Genomic DNA, 22,191 nt, shown 5'->3' with positions numbered 1-22,191 from the left:
CCTTTTTTCAGAGGGTTAAGTTTCCTGAATAGAACTAGTAATTTTATGGCCAGTGCTTGTACACCCGGCTGACTATATACCAACGGCATCTTAGCTGTAAACTGATCATTGTAATTAACTAAATTGGGGTCGTGAGGAGTCTGACGTCTTGGTCCGAACACACATGGACAAGTCTAACGTTGAGTACCGTCCGCTTTACGTTGTCATCCACGTGAAGTTAGTCAGAAAACTCCCGTGTCGTTAGCCCTTCAAACCCGTTTACGTAGACAGATCACCCACGTGTTGTTGGTCCATCAGTCCCCTATAATAGACATATCGTCCCTGAGTCCTTAGTCCGTCAGTCTCCTTTACATAGACTAATCTTACCCGCGCAGTTACTCTGTCAAACCCCTTAACATAGACAGAAAGTCCCCATATCATAACTCCGTCAGTCCCCTGCAGTACATAGATCGTCCACGTGCAGTTAGTCTTTCAAACCCCTTTACACAGACAGATCGCCTATGTCTGCTGTTAATAGACAGATCGTCCCCGTGTCGCTAGCCAGTCAACACCATTTAGTAGACATATCGTCCCGTGTCTTTAGCTCGTCAGTCCAATTTTGTAGAAAAATCGTCCCCGTGTTGATGGTCCCTCAGTCCCCTGTAGTAGACAGATCGTCCCCTGTTGTTGGTCCCTCAGTCCCCTGTAGTAGACAGATCGTCCCCTGTTGTTGGTCCCCCAGTCCCCTGTAGTAGACAGATCGTCCCCGTGTTGTTGGTCCCTCAGTCCCCTGTAGTAGACAGATCGTCCCCTGTTGTTGGTCCCTCAGTCCCCTGTAGTAGACAGATCGTCCCCTGTTGTTGGTCCCCCAGTCCCCTGTAGTAGACAGATCGCCCCCGTGTTGTTGGTCCCTCAGTCCCCTGTAGTAGACAGATCGTCCCCTGTTGTTGGTCCCTCAGTCCCCTGTAGTAGTCAGATCGTCCCCTGTTGTTGGTCCCTCAGTCCCCTGTAGTAGACATATCGTCCCGAGTCCCCTTCACATATACAGATCGCTCCAGCGTCTTTACTCCGACAGTCCCATTTACATGGACAAATCGTCCCCGTGTTGTTAGTCCGTCAGTCCCTTTTAGTAGACAAATCGTCACTATGTCGTTACTCTGTCAGTCCCTTTTAGTAGACATATCGTCCTCGTGTCGTTACTCTGTCAGTGCCCCGCAGGTGTAGTTATTCAGTCAAATTCCTTTACATAGATAGTCTACGTCTGCCTTTAGCAGACATATCGTCCTCGTGTCGTTAGACCGTCAGTCCCCTCTCAAAACCCTGGTTATTTATTTCATTTTCGATTGTTTCAATGCCGTGTGTCCGGTTACGCAGATATAAAATTCTTCAGCAGAAGACAGTCTGTTATGACGGTTGTTTGTGTACAATCCGGCTCCCTACATACTGGAGGAAATGAGTCTGACGTAAACAATGTAGCACAGAGTCGTCCTTAAGAGGTCGCGGCTAAATCTTACTTTAACACTCAAATGATCAATCTAAGAAAGTATATCTAGTCTGTATGTTAATATTAAGTAGTTCCGGTACCAATGAATCCTCTCAAGATTCATGAATGATGCTGAAGAGTCAGATCACGTTCGGAAGGACGGCGTACCACTACGGTCCAGCGCCTGGACAGTCATCACACAGGAATTCCTTGTTACTAATTATAGTCGCCTTCTATGGGAAGCTTAAATGCATGTTAACTGCTTTCTTACTTATTTACTTCTCACGGTGTAAAGGGTAACCACAGATCTGTGTGGGACGACAGACATTTCTGACAAATACCAAAGCACCTTTCCCTAGTGTCTACTCAAAGTCATAGGTAAGTCAGTCCAGGGACTGTAAGGAGCACACGTAAGGACTTGACAGGAACTCCTGACTCCACGCTTGGTATATCTCTAATATAAATATCCAGGTGAACACTGGAGTAAAACAACCTGAATTATATTTCAAAATCGTGTTATTTGGTATATTTCAACGAAGAGAGAAATACTTCATTTTTTCAAACGGGTTTCCGAAAGATGTATCTGTCAACATTTTGAACAAATTATGGCAAAAATAATATGTATTCAAATGATGAAGAAACGTTCCTGAAGCATCTGACCATATAATATAATGTATTTAATTAAAACAATTGGGAGTACATGTGGACCGCGGGAGGAAACCGTCTCCAATTAAACGTCTGTCGTGGCGCAGGGGGAATAACTCAATTACTTAACTTGTCAATTGCTTTTACCTATCCTTGTATGAAGGGAGGCAACCTCTATACTTTCGCAGTTTTAAAACTTTGAAAATCAGGTTATCGACAAAACGGCTAACCCCGATCTGTTTAACAGAAATCGTTAGATATATAGAATTTCAAGCGATATTTTGGCGCTTTTATAAACAGTACAATTCAAATGAATGTTGTTTTTTACTGAAACGTTTAAATGTTAATTAATTTGCACGTAAAAAGGACGATATTTTTAAAATGGATACACTTAAGACATTTAAAACATTTGGTCCGCTGAAAGGCACGCACTTTTAACACTAATTGTGGATTTGGTTCCTAAATACTTGTATTTTTATCAAACACTTCAACACAGTCTTGCTCTCAAAACGTATTTTCTTTTTCTTGGGGGGGGGGGGGGGGGGGGGGGGGCACTGCCGTTTCCCCTTTGTGCCAAAGTGATCTCTCTTAAACGCAACTTCCTCGATTTCCAGAGTACTTTTCGTTGGTAGTTTTGTAAATTTTAACCACCAACGTGAAGTTAACATAGTACATGTATTTAAGAATAATCCGAAATTCTGCCGTTCTATCGACTTGGAGTGTATTACTATTTCAGTGAATTACTAAGTATGCATGCATGAATCGATTTGTCATTTGATTGTCTTTGCCTGATTTGTGCGCGTGCCCTACCTGTACAGACATGATCATCAAAAGTGTGCAATTGCCATCTAAGTGACACAAGTTTTTAACACGATTTTTGTGTTACATTTTTCTTAGTTAACGTTCACAATAACAAGGCATTTCATATAATAAATAGTCCTGATTTTTTTCCGTATGGTTCTCTCTCACGTTCCGTAATTTAGTAATGACCCAAACGTTTACATGACTCTGAATATCCACGCATTCATCCTTCCGCTTCCAACGGGGCAGTGAGGGATCAAAACAGAAAAATACATTTGCAGTTCTGGTCCAATGGACGCCACAGACGATGTAACGTTAAACTTTGGCGAGGAAGATGAAATAGACAGAAGACGAATCTTAAAGTTCGATATAATAATTATTCTCACTACATAGTCAAAGTCTCCTCTTTCCTGAAGACAATTGCCTACTTTGACAGATGAAATGCTATCCTAAGAATAATATGTAGCTTTATAATAACCGAAACAGAGGAATCGGACTGAAACAAGACATCAATACAGTATAATGTACCTGGGTATAGATACTGTATCTGTTATAATTATTTAAAAAAAATATGAATTTTAAGGAAATAAAAAGTTGGTCTGAAGTGTTCCGACTATTTATCCGCGATTTTACTTGTCTTGGTCGCGGACCGATTACCGTGAGCTGAAAACTTACAATATCTTACTTATTTTATATATTTTCTAAATATCCACCCATTGAAAGGTGTGAGACGCCCCCTTTCAACTTTGGTGATACAAATTATTTCCATCCAGTCGTATTCGTGTGCAAGCAAGTCATATAAAGCTAACAATAATCGCAGGAAAGTACAATTTCACATTAATAGAACAGCGGCTTCCAAACTACATATATAGCTCTACTACTCTCTAAATAGAATATGATTCCAGGTCCCTAGACATTAGGTCTTGATCAACTGAACATAACTCAGTGCAACGAAAGATGAAGGAGTGCTTTTGAAAATGTGCATGGATATGTCTAATTCTTAGTATCAAACAAATGGGAAATAAACTCTTAGCTATTGAAAAAAAGCAGAGGAATAATTACAAAAAAAATTGAGACTGGTAGTGCCTACCACTTTCCAATTTTCATTTCGATTTCAGCATTTTTAAAATGTACTTACAAGCTCTGTGTGATAATGAAATCACAAGGTCACAAGTTTCATATATAACTAAAGCTTGTATTTTAACAAAATTTCTTTAGAAAACTTAAACTTTATTTACTAAATACAAATACATTTCTTCAATGCATAACATGAACATGAGTCAATTTTTTTTCTTGTAGACACCCCATCGCTGTGTTCTTTCATGTGATGTTCCGGTCTGCAGCTGTTCTGGCTTACTTATTCTGTGGCTGGTTCAGCAGTAGCTTCATCACTAACTTTGTCCTCATTGTCATTCTCTTGTCAATGGACTTCTGGACTGTGAAAAACATTACAGGTAGGCCTCCTATGCTCTGTACTTTCTTGCTGATATTTGAAATTTGAAGAGTATTTTGAATTTTTTCTCAATGAAATTAATGCAATCAGTTAAAGAAAAAAAATGTATTGGAATAAACAATTGATACGTATTGTAACAGAGGTCATTATTCATTTCAATGCCTCTGCTAGGATTTGAACCAGAGACCTCTTGACTACCAGTCTAATGTTCAACTGATCAAGCTTAAGATAATTTCTCTCTAGCTGAGTGGTATTTTGTGGCTAGTATTTTACCTGGGTTACAAACTTCCCTTCTGGGAAATAACTTGTCCCTGAGTTTTCGGGGGTTACAGCGATTCTTGTGAAAGTAACGCTAAGTATTATTCCTGAAGAGGTCAGTATTTATTTCAATGTCTCTGCTAGGATTCGAACCCGAGACCTCTGGATTACTAGTTTAATGTTCAACCGATTGAGCTAAGTTCTCTCTAGTTGAGCAGTATTTTTTGGCTAGTATTTTACCAGGGTTACAGTATATTTTCAATTTAACAGGAAGGTTACTCGTGGGTCTAAGATGGTGGAATTATGTGGATGATGACGGCATTAGTCATTGGGTATATGAATCCCGGAAGGTAAGTCCATGACAAGTTACACTGTACAAAAGTCAAGTGACACATCATTTACATAAATCACACTGCACATGTTCTATTTTACATGTGTGATATTGCACAAATCGCTACATATATGTACAGGTGATATTACACATGAGTTTGATGTACAGTACAGCACGAGTCACACAAGTCTCTCCAAATGATAAGATAAGTCTGGTGTGTTATGCTCACCGGTGTACTTTGGTTTATTCATGTCATTTCATTGATTTATGTATTATGGCAAGGAAGTGTATTAGCATTTTCAGGTCTGCGTGATCAAGGCCAAGATCTCATTGCGGATAACGACCAAAATGTCCAGGCCATTACTTAAATTATGTGGTTGTATGTACATATACAAATGTAAAATGAGAAAAAATACTAGTTCTACACTCATGCATCACTTTATAAGACCCCTGCACTGCCCAGATATAAGAAATTTGCTATATGGAGTCTTTTAAAGCATAGATACATCTATCTAATTCTAAGCTTGTTGTAGTGTGACGTCTGTATATGGCAGACTAAGATGATAGTTGCTGTGTTACAGGGTGTTCACCAGAAGAAGATTACAGCTGCAGAATCGAGGATATTTTGGCTTTCACTGGTCGCTTGTCAAGTTATCTGGATAGTTTTCTTCTTTGGAACTTTATTTACTCTTAATTTTAAATGGTTTGTAAGTATTTGAAGGTTGTGTTTTCTTCAGACACACGAGTTTTATATGCCTTGTGTGAATATAATAGTGAAACAAGTGTTCAAAGTTCTCGAGCATTTTCCAGTAGATTCGGTGTGAATTGATATTCAGATTGTGTTGTTATTTGTGCATGAATTTTCCATGGTTACCATTTACTTGCAGATGGTTGTGTTAGTAGGGACAATAATGAATGGTGCAAACATGTATGGTTACATTCGTTGCAAATATGGATCAAAGAAGAAGCTGACATCGGTTGCCACTGGATTTCTTGGGCGACAGTTATGGAAATCGGTTGGTAATTTTATCTGATTTTTGTTTTGTTTTGTACATGTTTTGTATCACTGATATACTGACTGTTTCAATTAAAAAAAATTGCTGTCATTATATGTTTAGTATGTAATTCTTTGTCAGAATGTGCCCTTAATTTAGCTTTTAACAAATCTGAGATAAATATAGTTGTCACATTACTATTACTATCCACATTAAGTCTTAAATCTCCAACTTTTTTCCTAATACTTGAACATGTAACTTCTGTAGTCTTCCACATATCAATTCTCAAATCTGAAACATCACTTATTAAATATTATGCATCTCTCCATAATTCCAACACATCACTCCTTCTATTGGACAACTACTCTTTAAATCTGACTGATCACTCCTTGATGCAATCACATGGCTCCTTATGTAATTATTTATTAGTTCCTAACAAAATTGTGGGTACATTGTACTATAGTTTTGTGCTGTGTCTGTCCTTCAGGGTTCTACCTCCTACACTTCTGGTCACTGGAACATTATCCTTAGTGTTTGTGTTAACTTTTGCAAAGTTATGTGTCTTCTATCAAAAGTAGGCCAATCAGACCTACATTTTGACCTTTAACCTACATCAATAAAAATGTTTGTCCTGGCTTTATCTCTCCTACAATTCTTCACTTGAACTTCATATTTCTGGTATATGTATCGGTCCACCTAGGTGTGGTGGTGTGTTGTGTATCAAAACTAGGTCACTCTGACATAGGTTTTCATATTTGATCTACATTAAAAGAAAAATCATTTTTCTGAGCATTACCTCCTACACTACTTATTCAATGTAACTTCTTTCTTGGGGCATGGGTTCACTTGAAATGCATTCTATGCATATTTTCCCATTCTAAAATATTCTAAAACATTATACATTTGCTGTAGGACTCTTATCTTAAATCTAACACTAAATCAATTTGACTTGCAGATGACAACACCAGAGTCTGAGGAACAGAGTAGCCAAAAATAGTCAACAGATGATCTTTATAAATGAAGTGAGCGAAGTACAAATGGACCTATGAATAGCTCATAGGTATCAAATCATGGATATATGGGTAACTAACCAAACACAGAACTGCAAGATCACCCTGTTCCCAACCTATCATGTGATACTTGCTAGATTGGTGGAAAGATCTGACAAACATTGGCAGAATGTTTTTATTGATTTATCTATTTAAACGTTATACACACAATAGTAATGTAGCTGAATGTATAACTTATGTTGATTTGGAAACAAAAATTACATCGTTTTACATAAAGCGAAACAAATTTCATTGAGCAGCAATATTTCCATCAACTTGTGAACATGCTATGATAAAGTGTAATGTAAACCTGTGTTTATACATGGATAAGGTAATTTTTTTATAATATTATAACTGGGTTAACTGTAATCATTTATAGGGAATGTCTTCTCAAATAAATAACCAAATGTAGTGACATGTCTGTATATAGGGGTAATAGTAACCAGTTACAAGGACATATCTGTGTACGGGGGTAACTGTAATCCATTCAAGGGACATGTCTGTGTACTGGGGTAACTGTACTCTATTACAGGGACATGTCTGTGTACTGGGGTAACTGTACTCTATTACAGGGACATGTCTGTGTACTGGGGTAACTGTACTCTATTACAGGGACATGTCTGTGTACTGGGGTAACTGTACTCTATTACAGGGACATGTCTGTGTACTGGGGTAACTGTACTCCATTACAGGGACATGTCTGTGTACTGGGGTAACTGTACTCCATTACAGGGACATGTCTGTGTACTGGGGTAACTGTACTCTATTACAGGGACATGTCTGTGTACTGGGGTAACTGTACTCCATTACAGGGACATGTCTGTGTACTGGGGTAACTGTACTCTATTACAGGGACATGTCTGTGTACTGGGGTAACTGTACTCCATTACAGGGACATGTCTGTGTACTGGGGTAACTGTACTCCATTACAGGGACATGTCTGTGTACTGGGGTAACTGTACTCCATTACAGGGACATGTCTGTGTACTGGGGTAACTGTACTCCATTACAGGGACATGTATGTGTATTTAGGTAACTGTACTCCATTACAGGGACATGTATGTGTATTGAGGTAACTGTACTCCATTACAGGGAATGTCTGTGTATTGAGGTAACTGTATTCCATTACAGGGACATGTCTGTGTACTGGGGTAACTGTACTCCATTACAGGGAATGTCTGTGTATTGAGGTAACTGTATTCCATTACAGGGACATGTCTGTGTACTGGGGTAACTGTACTCCATTACAGGGACATGTCTGTGTACTGGGGTAACTGTACTCCATTACAGGGAATGTCTGTTTACTGGGGTAACTGTATTCCATTACAGGGACATGTCTGTGTACTGAGGTAACTGTAATCCATTACAGGGACATGTCTGTGTACTGGGGTAACTGTACTCCATTACAGGGAATGTCTGTTTACTGGGGTAACTGTATTCCATTACAGGGACATGTCTGTGTACTGAGGTAACTGTAATCCATTACAGGGACATGTCTGTGTACTGGGGTAACTGTACTCCATTACAGGGACATGTCTGTGTACTGGGGTAACTGTACTCCATTACAGGGACATGTCTGTGTACTGGGGTAACTGTACTCCATTACAGGGAATGTCTGTGTATTGAGGTAACTGTACTCCATTACAGGGACATGTCTGTGTACTGGGGTAACTGTACTCCATTACAGGGACATGTCTGTGTACTGAGGTAACTGTACTCTATTACAGGGACATGTCTGTGTACTGGGGTAACTGTACTCCATTACAGGGACATGTCTGTGTACTGGGGTAACTGTACTCTATTACAGGGACATGTCTGTGTACTGGGGTAACTGTACTCCATTACAGGGAATGTCTGTGTATTGAGGTAACTGTACTCCATTACAGGGAATGTCTGTGTACTGAGGTAACTGTACTCCATTACAGGGACATGTCTGTGTACTGGGGTAACTGTACTCCATTACAGGGACATGTCTGTGTACTGGGGTAACTGTACTCCATTACAGGGAATGTCTGTGTACTGAGGTAACTGTACTCCATTACAGGGACATGTCTGTGTACTGAGGTAACTGTACTCCATTACAGGGACATGTCTGTGTACTGGGGTAACTGTACTCCATTACAGGGACATGTCTGTGTACTGAGGTAACTGTACTCCATTACAGGGACATGTCTGTGTACTGAGGTAACTGTACTCCATTACAGGGACATGTCTGTGTACTGAGGTAACTGTGCTCCATTACAGGGACATGTCTGTGTACTGGGGTAACTGTACTCCATTACAGGGACATGTCTGTTTACTGAGGTAACCGTACTCCATTACAGGGAATGTCTGTGTACTGGGGTAACTGTACTCCCTTTACAGGGACATGTCTGTGTACTGGGGTAACTGTACTCCCATTACAGGGACATGTCTGTGTACTGAGGTAACCATACTCCATTACAGGGACATGTCTGTTTACTGAGGTAACTGTACTCCATTACAGGGACATGTCTGTGTACTGGGGTAACTGTACTCCATTACAGGGACATGTCTGTGTACTGGGGTAACTGTACTCCATTACAGGGACATGTCTGTGTACTGAGGTAACTGTACTCCATTACAGGGAATGTCTGTGTACTGAGGTAACTGTACTCCATTACAGGGACATGTCTGTTTACTGAGGTAACCGTACTCCATTACAGGGACATGTCTGTGTACTGGGGTAACTGTACTCCATTACAGGGACATGTCTGTGTACTGAGGTAACTGTACTCCATTACAGGGACATGTCTGTTTACTGAGGTAACTGTACTCCATTACAGGGACATGTCTGTGTACTGGGGTAACTGTACTCCATTACAGGGACATGTCTGTGTACTGGGGTAACTGTACTCCATTACAGGGACATGTCTGTGTACTGGGGTAACTGTACTCCATTACAGGGACATGTCTGTGTACTGGGGTAACTGTAATCCATTACAGGGACATGTCTGTGTACTGAGGTAACTGTACTCCATTACAGGGACATGTCTGTGTACTGAGGTAACTGTACTCCATTACAGGGACATGTCTGTGTACTGAGGTAACTGTACTCCATTACAGGGACATGTCTGTGTACTGGGGTAACTGTACTCCATTACAGGGACATGTCTGTGTACTGAGGTAACTGTACTCCATTACAGGGACATGTCTGTGTACTGAGGTAACTGTACTCCATTACAGGACATGTCTGTGTACTGAGGTAACTGTACTCCATTACAGGGACATGTCTGTGTACTGAGGTAACCGTACTCCATTACAGGGACATGTCTGTGTACTGGGGTAACTGTAATCCATTACAGGGACATGTCTGGACTGTGATCATTTAAATCCATTGACCTTGTCACTGAACACTGTTATTTTTTTTTTCCTTTTTTAATTATATATGTATATTAGAACAATGTTTATGGGTATTGTAGTATGTCTCCAAAAATGGCATGTATTTTAGACTGTGTTTTAAATTCACATCATTCCATATTGGTAATGGAAACATTAATAAGCTCTTTCATTATTTATGTTTGAGATTTGCGATGCAAGTGTGCTACGTGAAAGGAATTGTGAAAGGTGTGTTACAAGGTAGAGATTTGTGGAAGAGGTGATGTGTTTTACCTGCATAAATAGAAGATGTATTCGTGTTGTTACCGGCAAGAAATTTGTCAGTGCAATATCGTAAATCTGGAAAACCTTTTTATTATGTTTTCTGTAAAAGAGTTATGAAAGCAGTTCATGACTGATACTTGAATGAGAGATTTGGTTGTTATATGTAACATGAATATAGTATTGAACATTGTCATGTAAATTCTGGGACTCAAAACTAGCAACTGCTTGCAGTCTTGGCAACTATCCTACTATTTATTTCAATGGCAGATTCAGAATGGTGAAGTGAAATATCATTTTCTAATATGTAAACACTATACATGTACTACAAAGACTTCTTATCCTTGGCAGAAACTCAGTTATTGATATGTGCAAAATAGAATTGTTCGGAGTCTACTGATGCCTGGTAGGAATAATTCGGACGATGGGGAAACTCCCACAAACTAAAGCTGGTAGAACCTTTACTCCACTATATATTTATGCATTATCAGTATGGATTTGTGGTTGGTGTGTTTTATTTGTTGATGACAAAGATAATACAGATGTAATGATATAACAAGTCTTTTCTTTTCTAAGTATACTTTTGTATATGAAATGGTAATTTTCTGAATTCTGACTTGATATATTGATGCATAACCTGTATGCATTATGGTTGGTGTATGTAACTTATAAGTAAGAGATTTGTTGAAGGTGTATATGTGCATCATACTTTGATGACTTTTGAAAGAATAAACTACAATACTGATGTATCAATACTTTAAGTTTTATTTTTTCTATATATATAGTTTCAAAATAACTATTTGGTTCAAAGATATTTTATGATACTTGGCCAAAAAGAAATTGAAGAACTAAGAATAAATTGTCTTGATGAAAAATCAAATATTTGGAAAAAAAACCCCTAAAATTTGAAAGAACAGAAGTATTTGCATCTTGTTTCCAGATATTTGTGGGTTAAGAGATATTAATTTTTCGCGGTTTGCTTTCAAAACGATCAAATTCTATTCAAATTTTTGCGGTATGACGTGTTGGGAGACTGATTCCACATGTCTCATTGTTGCACTTTTAATTGTGAAAGCATTGTCCCGACAGAAAGAAATGGCTATACAGAAAGTCATCTTTGGCACCATATATGGCTAACTGAAAGTTTAGTAATATTGTACTGCAGTCCTTTTTCCAAGAATTTTGTCGAGCAGTCAGTACCTACTTAAATACAGATATTCAACATAAAAGTAGTAGAGTTAAGCAATGACAATTAAAATCAAACAGATCTTTGTCAAAAAGAAAAACTTTTTAAAACCTGTTTCTGCTTGAAGCCTGGCCATCTACAACTGTGAAATTCACATACGAAATTTCAACCAAGCACTTGTAACAATGCCCGATACATTCTCTTGCTTACACTTGCTGTTTAGACGGGTTTTTATGGTGAATCAAACTGAAACAACAGAATTCTACAGTATATCTGCTGAGATCAGCCTGATGGTGGGTTGGCAACTATCTAGCAGACAAAACAAATGTTACAAGGACTAAAAATATATTTGTTATCACTGTTGAATAACTTGTTTCAAATTCCGGGAATCATGATGTATGGATTTATCAAATAAGTTTAGACCAGATCAGTATTGAATAACTTTTGATTTGACTTTCAGAAGAGAAGAGTCCTCCGCTAGGCTGGAAAACTTCTAGTCAAACATGTATACCAGTAATAATGTTAAATATAACAGACTGAAGGAAAAGAACAACTTCAACACATGTACAAATGTACTGCACTATATTTCACTGTTCAACTGTTTGCAGTTTCTGGAAACATTAAGTCATCATTTGCCTCCAATGTCTTTCTTCAGTTTTCTTTTTGTAGTTACTCAACTGATGGGGTTCCTCGGCTATTGGAGTTTTAAGCAGCCAGTCCTTATAGAACACATTGAAGTCTTCAAACTCTCTTTCTAAAACATTGTTCTTGTTCTTGTTTTTATGCTGGAAAAGAATAGAAGATATTTAAATGAAGTGTGTATTTATATACATGTGTACTGTAAATCACTTATTTTTTGCAAGGAATTATATTTTGCATTTATTTGTGAGCAGCATTATTCGCAAATTCAAATCCTTTGCAAACTTACTTTCGCTGTTGTTGTTAAGTGAATGACTTTAGAAATTTCTGACTCACCTTTTCTAATAGTATTTTCTCCCTTATCCTCTGTAAGTGTCTTTCAATGACTTTTAAGAAATGAAGGTCTGGTTGTACGTTCTGGTTTGTCATCCTTCTAAGTAAACTCTTCTTATATCCAAAACCTTCAGGCATTTTGCCAATCAGTAAACTAAATGTTTTAATACCTGGGACGAAACCAGCATTCTGAAAACACAAAATTGTGTCTTATTATTTTATAATGATTGACTTTATACACTATGTACATGTTTATTAGTCTACATTTGGGTGGGGACTCGTACAGAGAACAAAGCACCCAACAACAATGCATTTACTCAGTTACCACTGCAAATAGTACAAAGGAATTCCAAAAAAAATTATGTCATTTAATCTATAACAGTAAATGAGTACTGATTGTTTTATAACAGTAAAGATAACATAAATATATGACTATTGTACTTTCAAACTGTATCACAAAGGATATCACTTAGTCTACATCATCTAAGAATCATTCCTGAACATTTTCAAACAAATTTGATCATTCTATTAGATCAAGTGCAAAAATAAAACAAAATTATTGATGGACATCAATGTCTTTTTTATGAAATGAATGGACAGGCACAGGAGTCAATAACAATGTGTATAGAATGGAAATGATCATTGAAGTATCCAATGATAAGTACCTCCATAGAATTAAGGATACTTTCGGCATCCTTTGGGTCCCTCGCACAGAAAATCAGACTTCCATATGTCTGCCTGTTTGGCACAACATTGTATTGAGTAAACAGTTTTAAAACAGCCTGAAAAACAAATTGATACATACAAGTAGAACTATATTCAATAATCTTCTTTCTTTCACCATGTTTCTCCAGTATTAAGTAGTCACTACATTACTTCTTACTTACTCAAAGTCAGGGGATAGCTTACTGTCAAACATGAGCTTATTTCCTGACAAATATTCTTTACCAATTAAATGTGTTTTTTCTTTATCAGAGACAACATACTTAGTAGGCAGTTACTAATCCAAGGTCTCTGAAACACTTTAGAGAAGTTACATATTCAACAGAATATTGATCTCAGCTTTAGACCTTTTTTCTGTGAGCATCGATTTTAAAAAAATACATGTGGAAACCTTGTGGTGCTATATATTTGTACGATATCTTCAATGAAAATAATTTAACTTAACTTAAGACTTAATACATGTCAACCATGAATCATGTTTGTGTATCTCTAGTTCATGGAAATTCATTAACCTATTAAACAAGAAGTTGAACAGCACACCTGTGTTTCCCAACAAATTCTATTTTTGATTTGATACAGGTTGTACTTTATTAATAGAACCCTATATAAATAAGTCAAGCATTTACAAAGGTCTTATGATTACAACCAGAGATTATCTTCCCTCAGTATTGCATTGGATACAGAGGCACCAAGATTATGTTTATAAAAAAGATCTCAACTATTACCATGTTCTAACCCTGGACTACAACCTTTGGAGAGTGATCAAACCATGTGTCATTTGTCTTTGAGATTTCAAATGTTTCCATGCTATGACACATAACTCAGCCGCCCAAGAACAGGATAGAACTCACAGACCAGACTTACTGGAGACGTTTGTTTTAGCTAGGCTTAACATTTAATCTAATTTTCATAACCTTGATAACAGTAAAATGAAAATGTTCAATAACAAGGGTGATAATGAATTGCTAAAATACAGAAAAACAAACAAAAACACATGAAGACATGCCTTACCTTAGCATCTTGAAATGTCTCCCCATTTACTTTACTGCGAATAAGAGCATTGAGGAATGTGCAGTCAGCCTTTATTCTTTCTCCTGTGAGTGTTGACAGAATGATTTCTTTGTCTTCCACTCCTCGTGACATTTCAACTAACCATGTCAATACAGTTATGTCTGGTTTAACACTGTCAGCCTTCATCCTATCTAGGAATCCTCCAACACCACCCATTAGTAAAAGTCTATCCTCACTGTCAGACATGTCACCAAGAGAAACTACTTCAGATAAAGAATCTTGTGGGTTCAACAAATCAGGAATTTTCTCTACTGTACTAGGTCTTTCAGGAGAAGAGACCAACTCAACAGACGGCAGTGTTGTGTCTTCTGACACTAGGGACAAGGAAACAGTTTCAGGAACAGGTCCTTTATGTTGTTCCAAGTGTGATTCTTCTGCTGTTTGTCTGAAGCACATAACAGAGATTGTCTCAAAATATACATCAAAAAAGAGTCAGGATAGCAGATGATAATCAATCTGTGCTACTTTCAAGGTAAACATCATTGAAATGTAATATATCTAAACACAAATGTAATTTGTGGAGGTAATTTATCAAGTTTCGAGGTAATCAATCTTCTAAAATTTTAGCTCTTTTTGAGATCTCTTCAGTTTGTTCATACATAAAGAAACTCAAATATTCTTACTTAATTTGTTGGAGTGATTCATGAGACTTCTGAGGTTGCACTTGTTGCAGTTCACCATAACATTTCCCTCTGGAATGTTGTTGTGGCCTGGTCTGTTGTGTTGTTATCTGACTTGCTCCAGTTCTGTACAAATAAAGTGTAGTAAATATTCCCACAAAAGGATGTTTGCAAATGACATAAGTTAAACATTAAATAAGCTTTCCCTAACCACTCCTGTTTACCTGGAAAAGTCTTATATTAGTCTAAAGCCAAGAAAATACGTAACAAAATAATTCACATCCATGGGGAAGTGAGTGATAACATTTCATTCCCAATCAGGGAACCAAACCTGGCAATAGAAACTATTGTGCTACACATGTTCCACTCAGCTACTCAATCACAGTGAAGAAGAGGTGGCCTGAATAATTCACATGGCTACAACATACAGGACTCTGCATCTAATTCTCAACAGTATTTATTTTCCACACGCTGTATATATTGCAAATACAAGTGTTTATGTGTATTTTTAATTACAATACATGTATTGTGTAAAGTTACAGAAATAAAAATGGTTGTAAATTCACTGAAGTCTACTTTCAGATGAGTCTAAAACATCTGCTTGAAAACTTGTGATTATTTACTCAAAATATTAGACAAAGTATACCTTCTGAAAACTATATGTGCTGCATAATGTGTTTACATCTATGCAGCTACATTTCTGAGGTGAATTTCTTGATGAATTACAGAATCTGTTACTGTCTGAATTTAGTCTAATTTTACAGCCAGGTAAGTCATGCATCAGTTGATTTAGATCCCTCCCTTAATTCCAGTAAGATGATCATAAAAACTGTTCACAAATTCAATTCCTCTCTTACTAAATGTTTGTTTAAATAACAGGTAAAGTGACTTAAAATACAAAAATACTCACATTAATATAACAACAGATCCATTCAAAATCAAGGTGTATTACTGATAACAAGGAAATGAGGCCATGTTAATTATGTTTAACCTGTGTAAGTCTGATAGATAATGTCCTGTGGCATCATAATTAAATTTCCTTACAAATAACAGATATAAAAATATGTTTACATACATAAAATTCAAGTTGTTATGAATAGATATCAAATTAATTATCAAAATCTAAAAAACAAGACTACCTTTTACAATGTATTTATTTGGCAATGCATGCCATAGTTACAAATGTACAGCTATAACAAACGCATATTGTATAAAACTGACATGACCTACACAGTTGAACACCCAATCAATGATCTGGCAGTGGTTGTTCTGACTATGCAGTGTCAAGCGATCAACTGGGTGTACACCTGTGACACGACTGACAGAGTGCAACAGAACTCTCCTTGTGGTGACAAAACTTTCCTGACTATTGAGGGAATCTTGTTAAGTAAAGGACTATTCCTTCCCAAAATGTATTTACGGAGCCGGAATTCAAATTTAGAATAACATTTTGGAAATCTGTTCCCAAACATTTCCGTCCGGACTGTGAATTTTCCAGACTATTGGCATTCGGTTTATTGAGAGTCCACTGTACTTCTATCCTGTCTTACTTACTGTTGCTGTTTCTCCTGGAGTTTCCTATGGGGTACATAAGACTGTAGGAGGATTCTCTGTTGTTCTAGGCTCCCCAGTTTACATTCCTTTATGGCTTGTAACATCAACTTATAGTGGAACACATCAGGCTGAACTCTCATAATCTTCATCTTCCGCCATATCTGTTCAATAATTATAACAACCACTATATTTTGTATTTAAAAATTCTGCAGAGATAATGTCTCTTCCTACAAAATTGATCTAAATATTTCTTTTTTATAAACATCTATTCATTGTATCAATACAATTAGATCAATATTTAAATCTAAAACAACATATTTTATTATTGCATAATAATCTGTCTGGCTTGGATATTAGTCAGTTTACTGAGATTAAAATATATCAAAACCTATTTGGAATACATAAGAGAACAGTGAATATACCCGTAACTGTTTTGAGTTTACAAAACCTACATAACACATCATAATGAATAAACATGTACTGAATTTTTAAAAGTAATGGGTAGGCTATACAGTGTGTCAGTTTACAGATGCTTAGTAAAAAAATTCAAAACAAGAAAACAATATCCCAATGAAGTCTGGCTTCAGAATACATTTCTACACTAAACAGAAATCATAGGAAACATCTGAACAGATATTTACTTCAATGGCAAACAGAAGTCCTTCCTCTTTATCACTGATAGCTGCAGACAACAGGCTACCGAAGAAGAAGCAGTCTACAGCCCTCCTATTTGAGATGGCTTCATCTGCTACAAGAAAGGCATTACGTAGATCTCCTAATCGTCCATACATCTTAATGATTGCATTATAGGTGATAATGTTAGGTATGATATCTAATCGCTGCATGTACCTTCGAAGAGTGTACCCTTTCTTTAGAGCCGTTTTCTTATCTGGACAATTAGCACAAGCATTAAACAGTGCAGTAAATGTTGCTTCATTCGGCTGCAGACCATATTCTTTCATCTGAAAATGAAACTGACATTTCTTTTCAGCAAATCAATGAAATTTGGAACCAATCATTTAAAAAATTAGAGGTTACAGACAGAACTTCATTCAGCATGAAAATATCAAATCCATCCCGCTGCAAATGATTTTTAGTCAAGACCAAGCAATGTGGAGAACAACAACACAAATTGTACAAAGATTAACTCACATACCAAACTTCAATTTTGCTTCATTTAATTTTACAATGTATTTGTTAGCAAATTCTTGCATATTGCCAAATGGTTTTCACGTCCCAAATGTAATTTAAGAATAAATAACTAGGACTGAACTAAGATTAATTGAATAACTGAAAGTTAACAATGAAAGATTGTGTACAGTGTCTGATTTTAACCTAAAACAAAAAAGAAAACCCATCCTTATACTGATAATCTTGGTTTGTAGGAATTATTCGCGTTTTGCAGGAAGACAAGATGGGAAATTATGTTATTTTCTGCAATACAAGGCAATTACCATGTTGTCCTCCAACATGCCACTTGCATTTGAAGAAAGTAATGAATCAATTGACGGACAAAAAACAGTCTCACTAATATGACCTTAGAATGTTTGAGTGCAATTCTGTTATATGTCCTTACATCTGTGATATTATGTGTATAATGTACAATTATGGAAAAATAAATATCACTACATGTCTAGTGATAAGTTAACGGGTTCACAAACCGTAAATACAGAATCATTCCAAACCTTGACCTTTCTGTTGTGTACTCTCACTAACCTTATTGAAATACTTGAAGGCCAGAGTTGCATTTCCTGTTCGTCCAATGATTCCTATGACAGCTGTATAAATATCTTCATTAGGCATGACTCTGTCTCTAACCAACATCCAGTCATCTAGGACTGCAATGGCCTTCAGCACCTACACGCAGCATACAGGTAAATCTATTGATACATGTTATATATTTGTATCTATATATGTTGTGATCTATCAGTATAAGAAAGAGAGTCAAGGTTACAGTAAATGATATGGATAATTGTGCATAAAATTATCCTTGGTTCTAACATTTTCTAATCTTATACAAATATATTCAAAATGAGAAAACATGTTAAACATTTTTTGGAAAGTATAAAAACACATACTGGTTGTAGTTTACAACAGTGAATACTTTATTTAAGGGGAGACAACTGTGACAATATTTACAAGGGCTTGAGCTAGAACAAACAATAATGGTAATTTGCAGTCAAAAGTACCATGTGTCTGAAAAAAAAACACTTCAAGAAAAACCACGTGTCAACATAATCATATTTCAAACTCATATAATAATAATAATGAAAAAACTGAACAAAATATATGTTACCAGCTGTGCTGAGCTCAAAGACACTTCAAGGTCTTCTGTTGCCATGTGGACTTCATTGCAATATCTATTTGAGTTTTTTTACATCAAGAATTACAATTAATAAACAGGTATGTCATGTTCAGCTTAACTGATGCTGACTTTACACAAAAGTAATCAGAACCAAGTATAAACTACCTGATATATATTGGAGGAAATAAGCATTTCGGTTATCTGTCAAATCAACTGATCAAATACCTTTCCTTCCTTTCCCATAGCTATAATTTGTTTGAAGTACCAGTCTTGTGGGTGTCGGCGACCTTCCACTGCAAGGCGGCGGTGAGGCTTTTCTTGTTCAAGAGGTTGACAAAATCTGTAAAGGAGTTAAAAAGTGAACCTTGGAACAGTAATCCATATTAAGTTAAATTAGAAATGTTATAAACATACTTGATATATTAAAATTCCCTCATGATTGAATTCTCTGGATTTTCAGGGTCCTTCATATATTGGATTTCTCAAACAAGTTTTGATATCCAAATATCAAATTGTGTACAGATCAGTATCAGTGGTGTTCTTATGGAGTGAAACATCAAGTCAACTGATATTGGAGTTCATTGTTGTAACTTTCAGTATCTGCGAATATAAGTGCAGAATAAAATAACATTAATCATCCATATCTGTTGAAAAGTGAGAAATCTTACAACTTTGTTTGGTACTTGCCAAAAATATCTTATCTACATCATGGTATCTTATATTTTTCTCAGCAATCTCCCTAAAACTAAACAGTAAAGGAGAATTCTCAACCAAAAAGACTACATACTGATCCTCCTGTACCCAGCTAGGAAGAGTCTTGTTGATATGTCTCGACAGGTTGCCGAAAGTATCCTCCGACTCGTCATCTGGAATTCCAGAAGATTGTTGTTCTTTCTCCTCTTCATCATATTGATTTCTATCAATTTGGTGATCTACTCTCCTTGAACGAGATCTGCCACCACTATCGTACCCAGAGTTGTTGGTACTGTAACCCTTAACTTGCTTGTCAAGTTTATTGTCAGTTTTGTTTCTGTGGCTTAATATTATGGCATTAGTCATTGTATATCTCTGACGAGTTACGTATGTATTAATGTTTTGAAATAACAACACCTGTTCACTATTGCTCCTCTCTGACATCGTCCTATATTTGCAAGACGACATAGTGGTATGCCCTTCATGACTCTGTAACAGAAACAGACTAACTGGTCCCTTTCCACAGAGAATACGGTTAAAATGGTTATACTGAATTGAAAAAGTGATACAACTTCCTAGTCTCAGCATCTTTTCTATTTACTAGGTAGATCTCGGCAATCTTTTAACACGTGCATGACGGTGAGGTTAACAACAAAATGATACAGGCTCACAGGTAAGTTACTGTGTGATTACATTGTCTAGTCGCAACCTTCCCAAGTATATTAAATGTGTTGTAAAAAAGTTATAAGATGACGCTTCAATAACGAGTGTCATTAGATCAAAATGTGTGGCGATCCCATGTCGCTGGACATGTACTGAAATTACAATGTCCCTCAGTTCCTATTTTAGAGCGTCTGCATGATACAGAAGGAGATACTAGCTTTAGAATCGGTATTATACCGACCGGAACAAGATATGTTTATGTCAAACCATAACTATAGGCCAAGGGGACCTAAATGATGAAATACGGCAAACACGTTGGAACAGCTTTAAAGATGACGGCGGACTCAAAGGTGAACTATCAAATATATTCAACTAGGAATGTGTTTTTCTTAACGCAATTAATTAGATAAGAAATCAAAAATTTATTAAGTAAGGTTACCTGTTACACATTTTATAATAATTTACCAATCAAGTCAGAGTAGACATTCGTCAAAAGTTTTAAGTCTATAATTCAATGCAACCTTGAATTATTACTGAATTATTTTTGTTTTCGAAATAGCTAAAGTTGAATATTTCACATGTGAACATGGCTCATACCATGAATTATCCAGTATATGCTTGCGTAGTGCTCTACGTTTCTTTTATCTAATGTGTTAGATTAGATAAAGTGATGTCTTGCTATTTTGTGTCTTTCCGAACATTCTCCAAAATCCGTCGTCGCTGACCGTCACACGTTTGTATTTTAAACATATTTAATTGACATAATATGACAATAGGATTATTCAGCAATTTGTTCCAACTTATAAATGCCATCTCCTATATAAAACATAATTAGGATTGCGATTACGTGATGGCGTGAAAAATAAACTTATTAATAAACATACAAAGCGATGAAACGTATCACAGTGAAATCGAAGGTTCGAGTTGATAGGGTGGGTTGGGTAGATAAATAGACAGCCATCCTCCCTACCTAGAAATGATTGCCATCATTATTTATATTTACACCATAACACCATCATACCATGCTAAAATGCCAATAACACCATCATACCATGCTAAAATGCTAATAACACCATCATACCATGCTAAAATGCTAATAACACAATCATACCATGCTAAAATGCTATTAACACCATCATACCACGCTAAAAACACCATCATACTATGCTAAAATGCTAATTACACCATCATACCATGCTAAAAACACCATCATACTATGCTAAAATGCTAATTACACCATCATACCATGCTAAAATGCTAATAACACCATCATACCATGCTAAAATGCTAATAACACCATCATACCATGCTAAAATGCTAATGACACCATCATACCTTGCTAAAATGTTAATAACGCCACCATCCCATGTTAAAATGCCAATAATACCATCATACCATGCTAAAATGCCAATAACACCATCATACCGTGCTAAAATGCCAATAACACCATCATACCATGCTAAAATGCCAATAACACCATCATACCATGCTAAAATGCTAATAACACCATCATACATTTTTTTGTTAATATTACTGTCCACAGACATAGATGTTTTTACATTTCATTTAATATAATGAAGGTGAATTTCCGATATCGTTATTCAGATTGTTCCAAAGATTCGTTGCAGAAGGAAAGAAAGAATTTTGTAATAGACGTGAACGATAGCGTTTGTTTTCTCAACAGATGAGCTCCTCGTAACTTATATACATATTTATATGACCACATTTCCAACAGAATCCGCTTGAAACTAGTTAAAGCTGAATTAAATCGTTTGAGGATGGAATGAGACAA

General features: G+C 36.6%; 2 protein-coding genes across 7 annotated transcripts; one reads left to right on the top strand and one right to left on the bottom strand.

The window, feature by feature from the left end:
• The first annotated feature begins 1,778 nt into the window (after positions 1–1,778).
• Positions 1,779–11,350, top strand: LOC132545674 (Golgi apparatus membrane protein TVP23 homolog B-like). Of its 6 annotated transcripts, XR_009554046.1 has the most exons (8): positions 3,164–3,270; positions 4,208–4,362; positions 4,890–4,969; positions 5,532–5,657; positions 5,838–5,966; positions 6,901–9,337; positions 9,460–9,539; positions 9,619–11,350. XR_009554046.1 is itself a non-coding variant. In XM_060209358.1 (6 exons), the coding sequence occupies exons 2-6, from the start codon at positions 4,236–4,238 to the stop codon at positions 6,940–6,942; spliced, it is 504 nt and encodes a 167-aa protein (XP_060065341.1). In that variant the 5' UTR covers positions 1,779–1,840; positions 4,208–4,235; the 3' UTR covers positions 6,943–11,350. The 6 variants fall into 6 exon arrangements, 2 of the variants coding, with proteins under 2 accessions (XP_060065341.1, XP_060065340.1); XR_009554045.1 differs by having other exon boundaries at positions 6,901–8,979; positions 9,019–11,350; XR_009554043.1 differs by having other exon boundaries at positions 9,460–11,350.
• A 1,015-nt stretch (positions 11,351–12,365) lies between these two features.
• LOC132545686 (pentatricopeptide repeat-containing protein 1, mitochondrial-like) lies at positions 12,366–20,556 on the bottom strand. The gene is made up of 10 exons (XM_060209375.1): positions 19,831–20,556; positions 19,269–19,383; positions 18,455–18,595; positions 17,380–17,700; positions 16,739–16,899; positions 15,188–15,310; positions 14,505–14,949; positions 13,436–13,552; positions 12,774–12,959; positions 12,366–12,583 (listed from the first exon to the last, which is right to left on the bottom strand). Exons 1-10 carry the CDS (start codon positions 20,322–20,324, stop codon positions 12,419–12,421), a joined length of 2,268 nt encoding a protein of 755 aa, XP_060065358.1. The 5' UTR covers positions 20,325–20,556; the 3' UTR covers positions 12,366–12,418.
• Positions 20,557–22,191: the final 1,635 nt, after the last annotated feature.

This window comes from Ylistrum balloti, unplaced genomic scaffold (assembly GCF_031769215.1).
Source record: "Ylistrum balloti isolate Yb309-2 unplaced genomic scaffold, AGI_CSIRO_Ybal_v1 Utg369852, whole genome shotgun sequence".
NCBI classification, from domain to species: domain Eukaryota; kingdom Metazoa; phylum Mollusca; class Bivalvia; order Pectinida; family Pectinidae; genus Ylistrum; species Ylistrum balloti.
This window is presented reverse-complemented; position numbering and strand designations above follow the sequence as displayed.

Excerpts from the sequence above, each read along its gene's own strand:
- LOC132545674 (XM_060209357.1), top strand. The coding sequence starts at position 3,200 with ATGGACGCCACAGACGATGTAACGTTAAACTTTGGCGAGGAAGATGAA. Across the intron at positions 4,970-5,531 it reads GGGTATATGAATCCCGGAAG|GGTGTTCACCAGAAGAAGAT; the intron begins GTAAGTCCATGA and ends GCTGTGTTACAG. Across the intron at positions 5,658-5,837 it reads CTCTTAATTTTAAATGGTTT|ATGGTTGTGTTAGTAGGGAC; the intron begins GTAAGTATTTGA and ends ATTTACTTGCAG.
- LOC132545686 (XM_060209375.1), bottom strand. The coding sequence starts at position 20,324 with ATGCTGAGACTAGGAAGTTGTATCACTTTTTCAATTCAGTATAACCAT. Across the intron at positions 14,950-15,187 it reads GAATCACTCCAACAAATTAA|ACAAACAGCAGAAGAATCAC; the intron begins GTAAGAATATTT and ends TATGTGCTTCAG. Across the intron at positions 12,960-13,435 it reads GTATCCTTAATTCTATGGAG|AATGCTGGTTTCGTCCCAGG; the intron begins GTACTTATCATT and ends TTGTGTTTTCAG.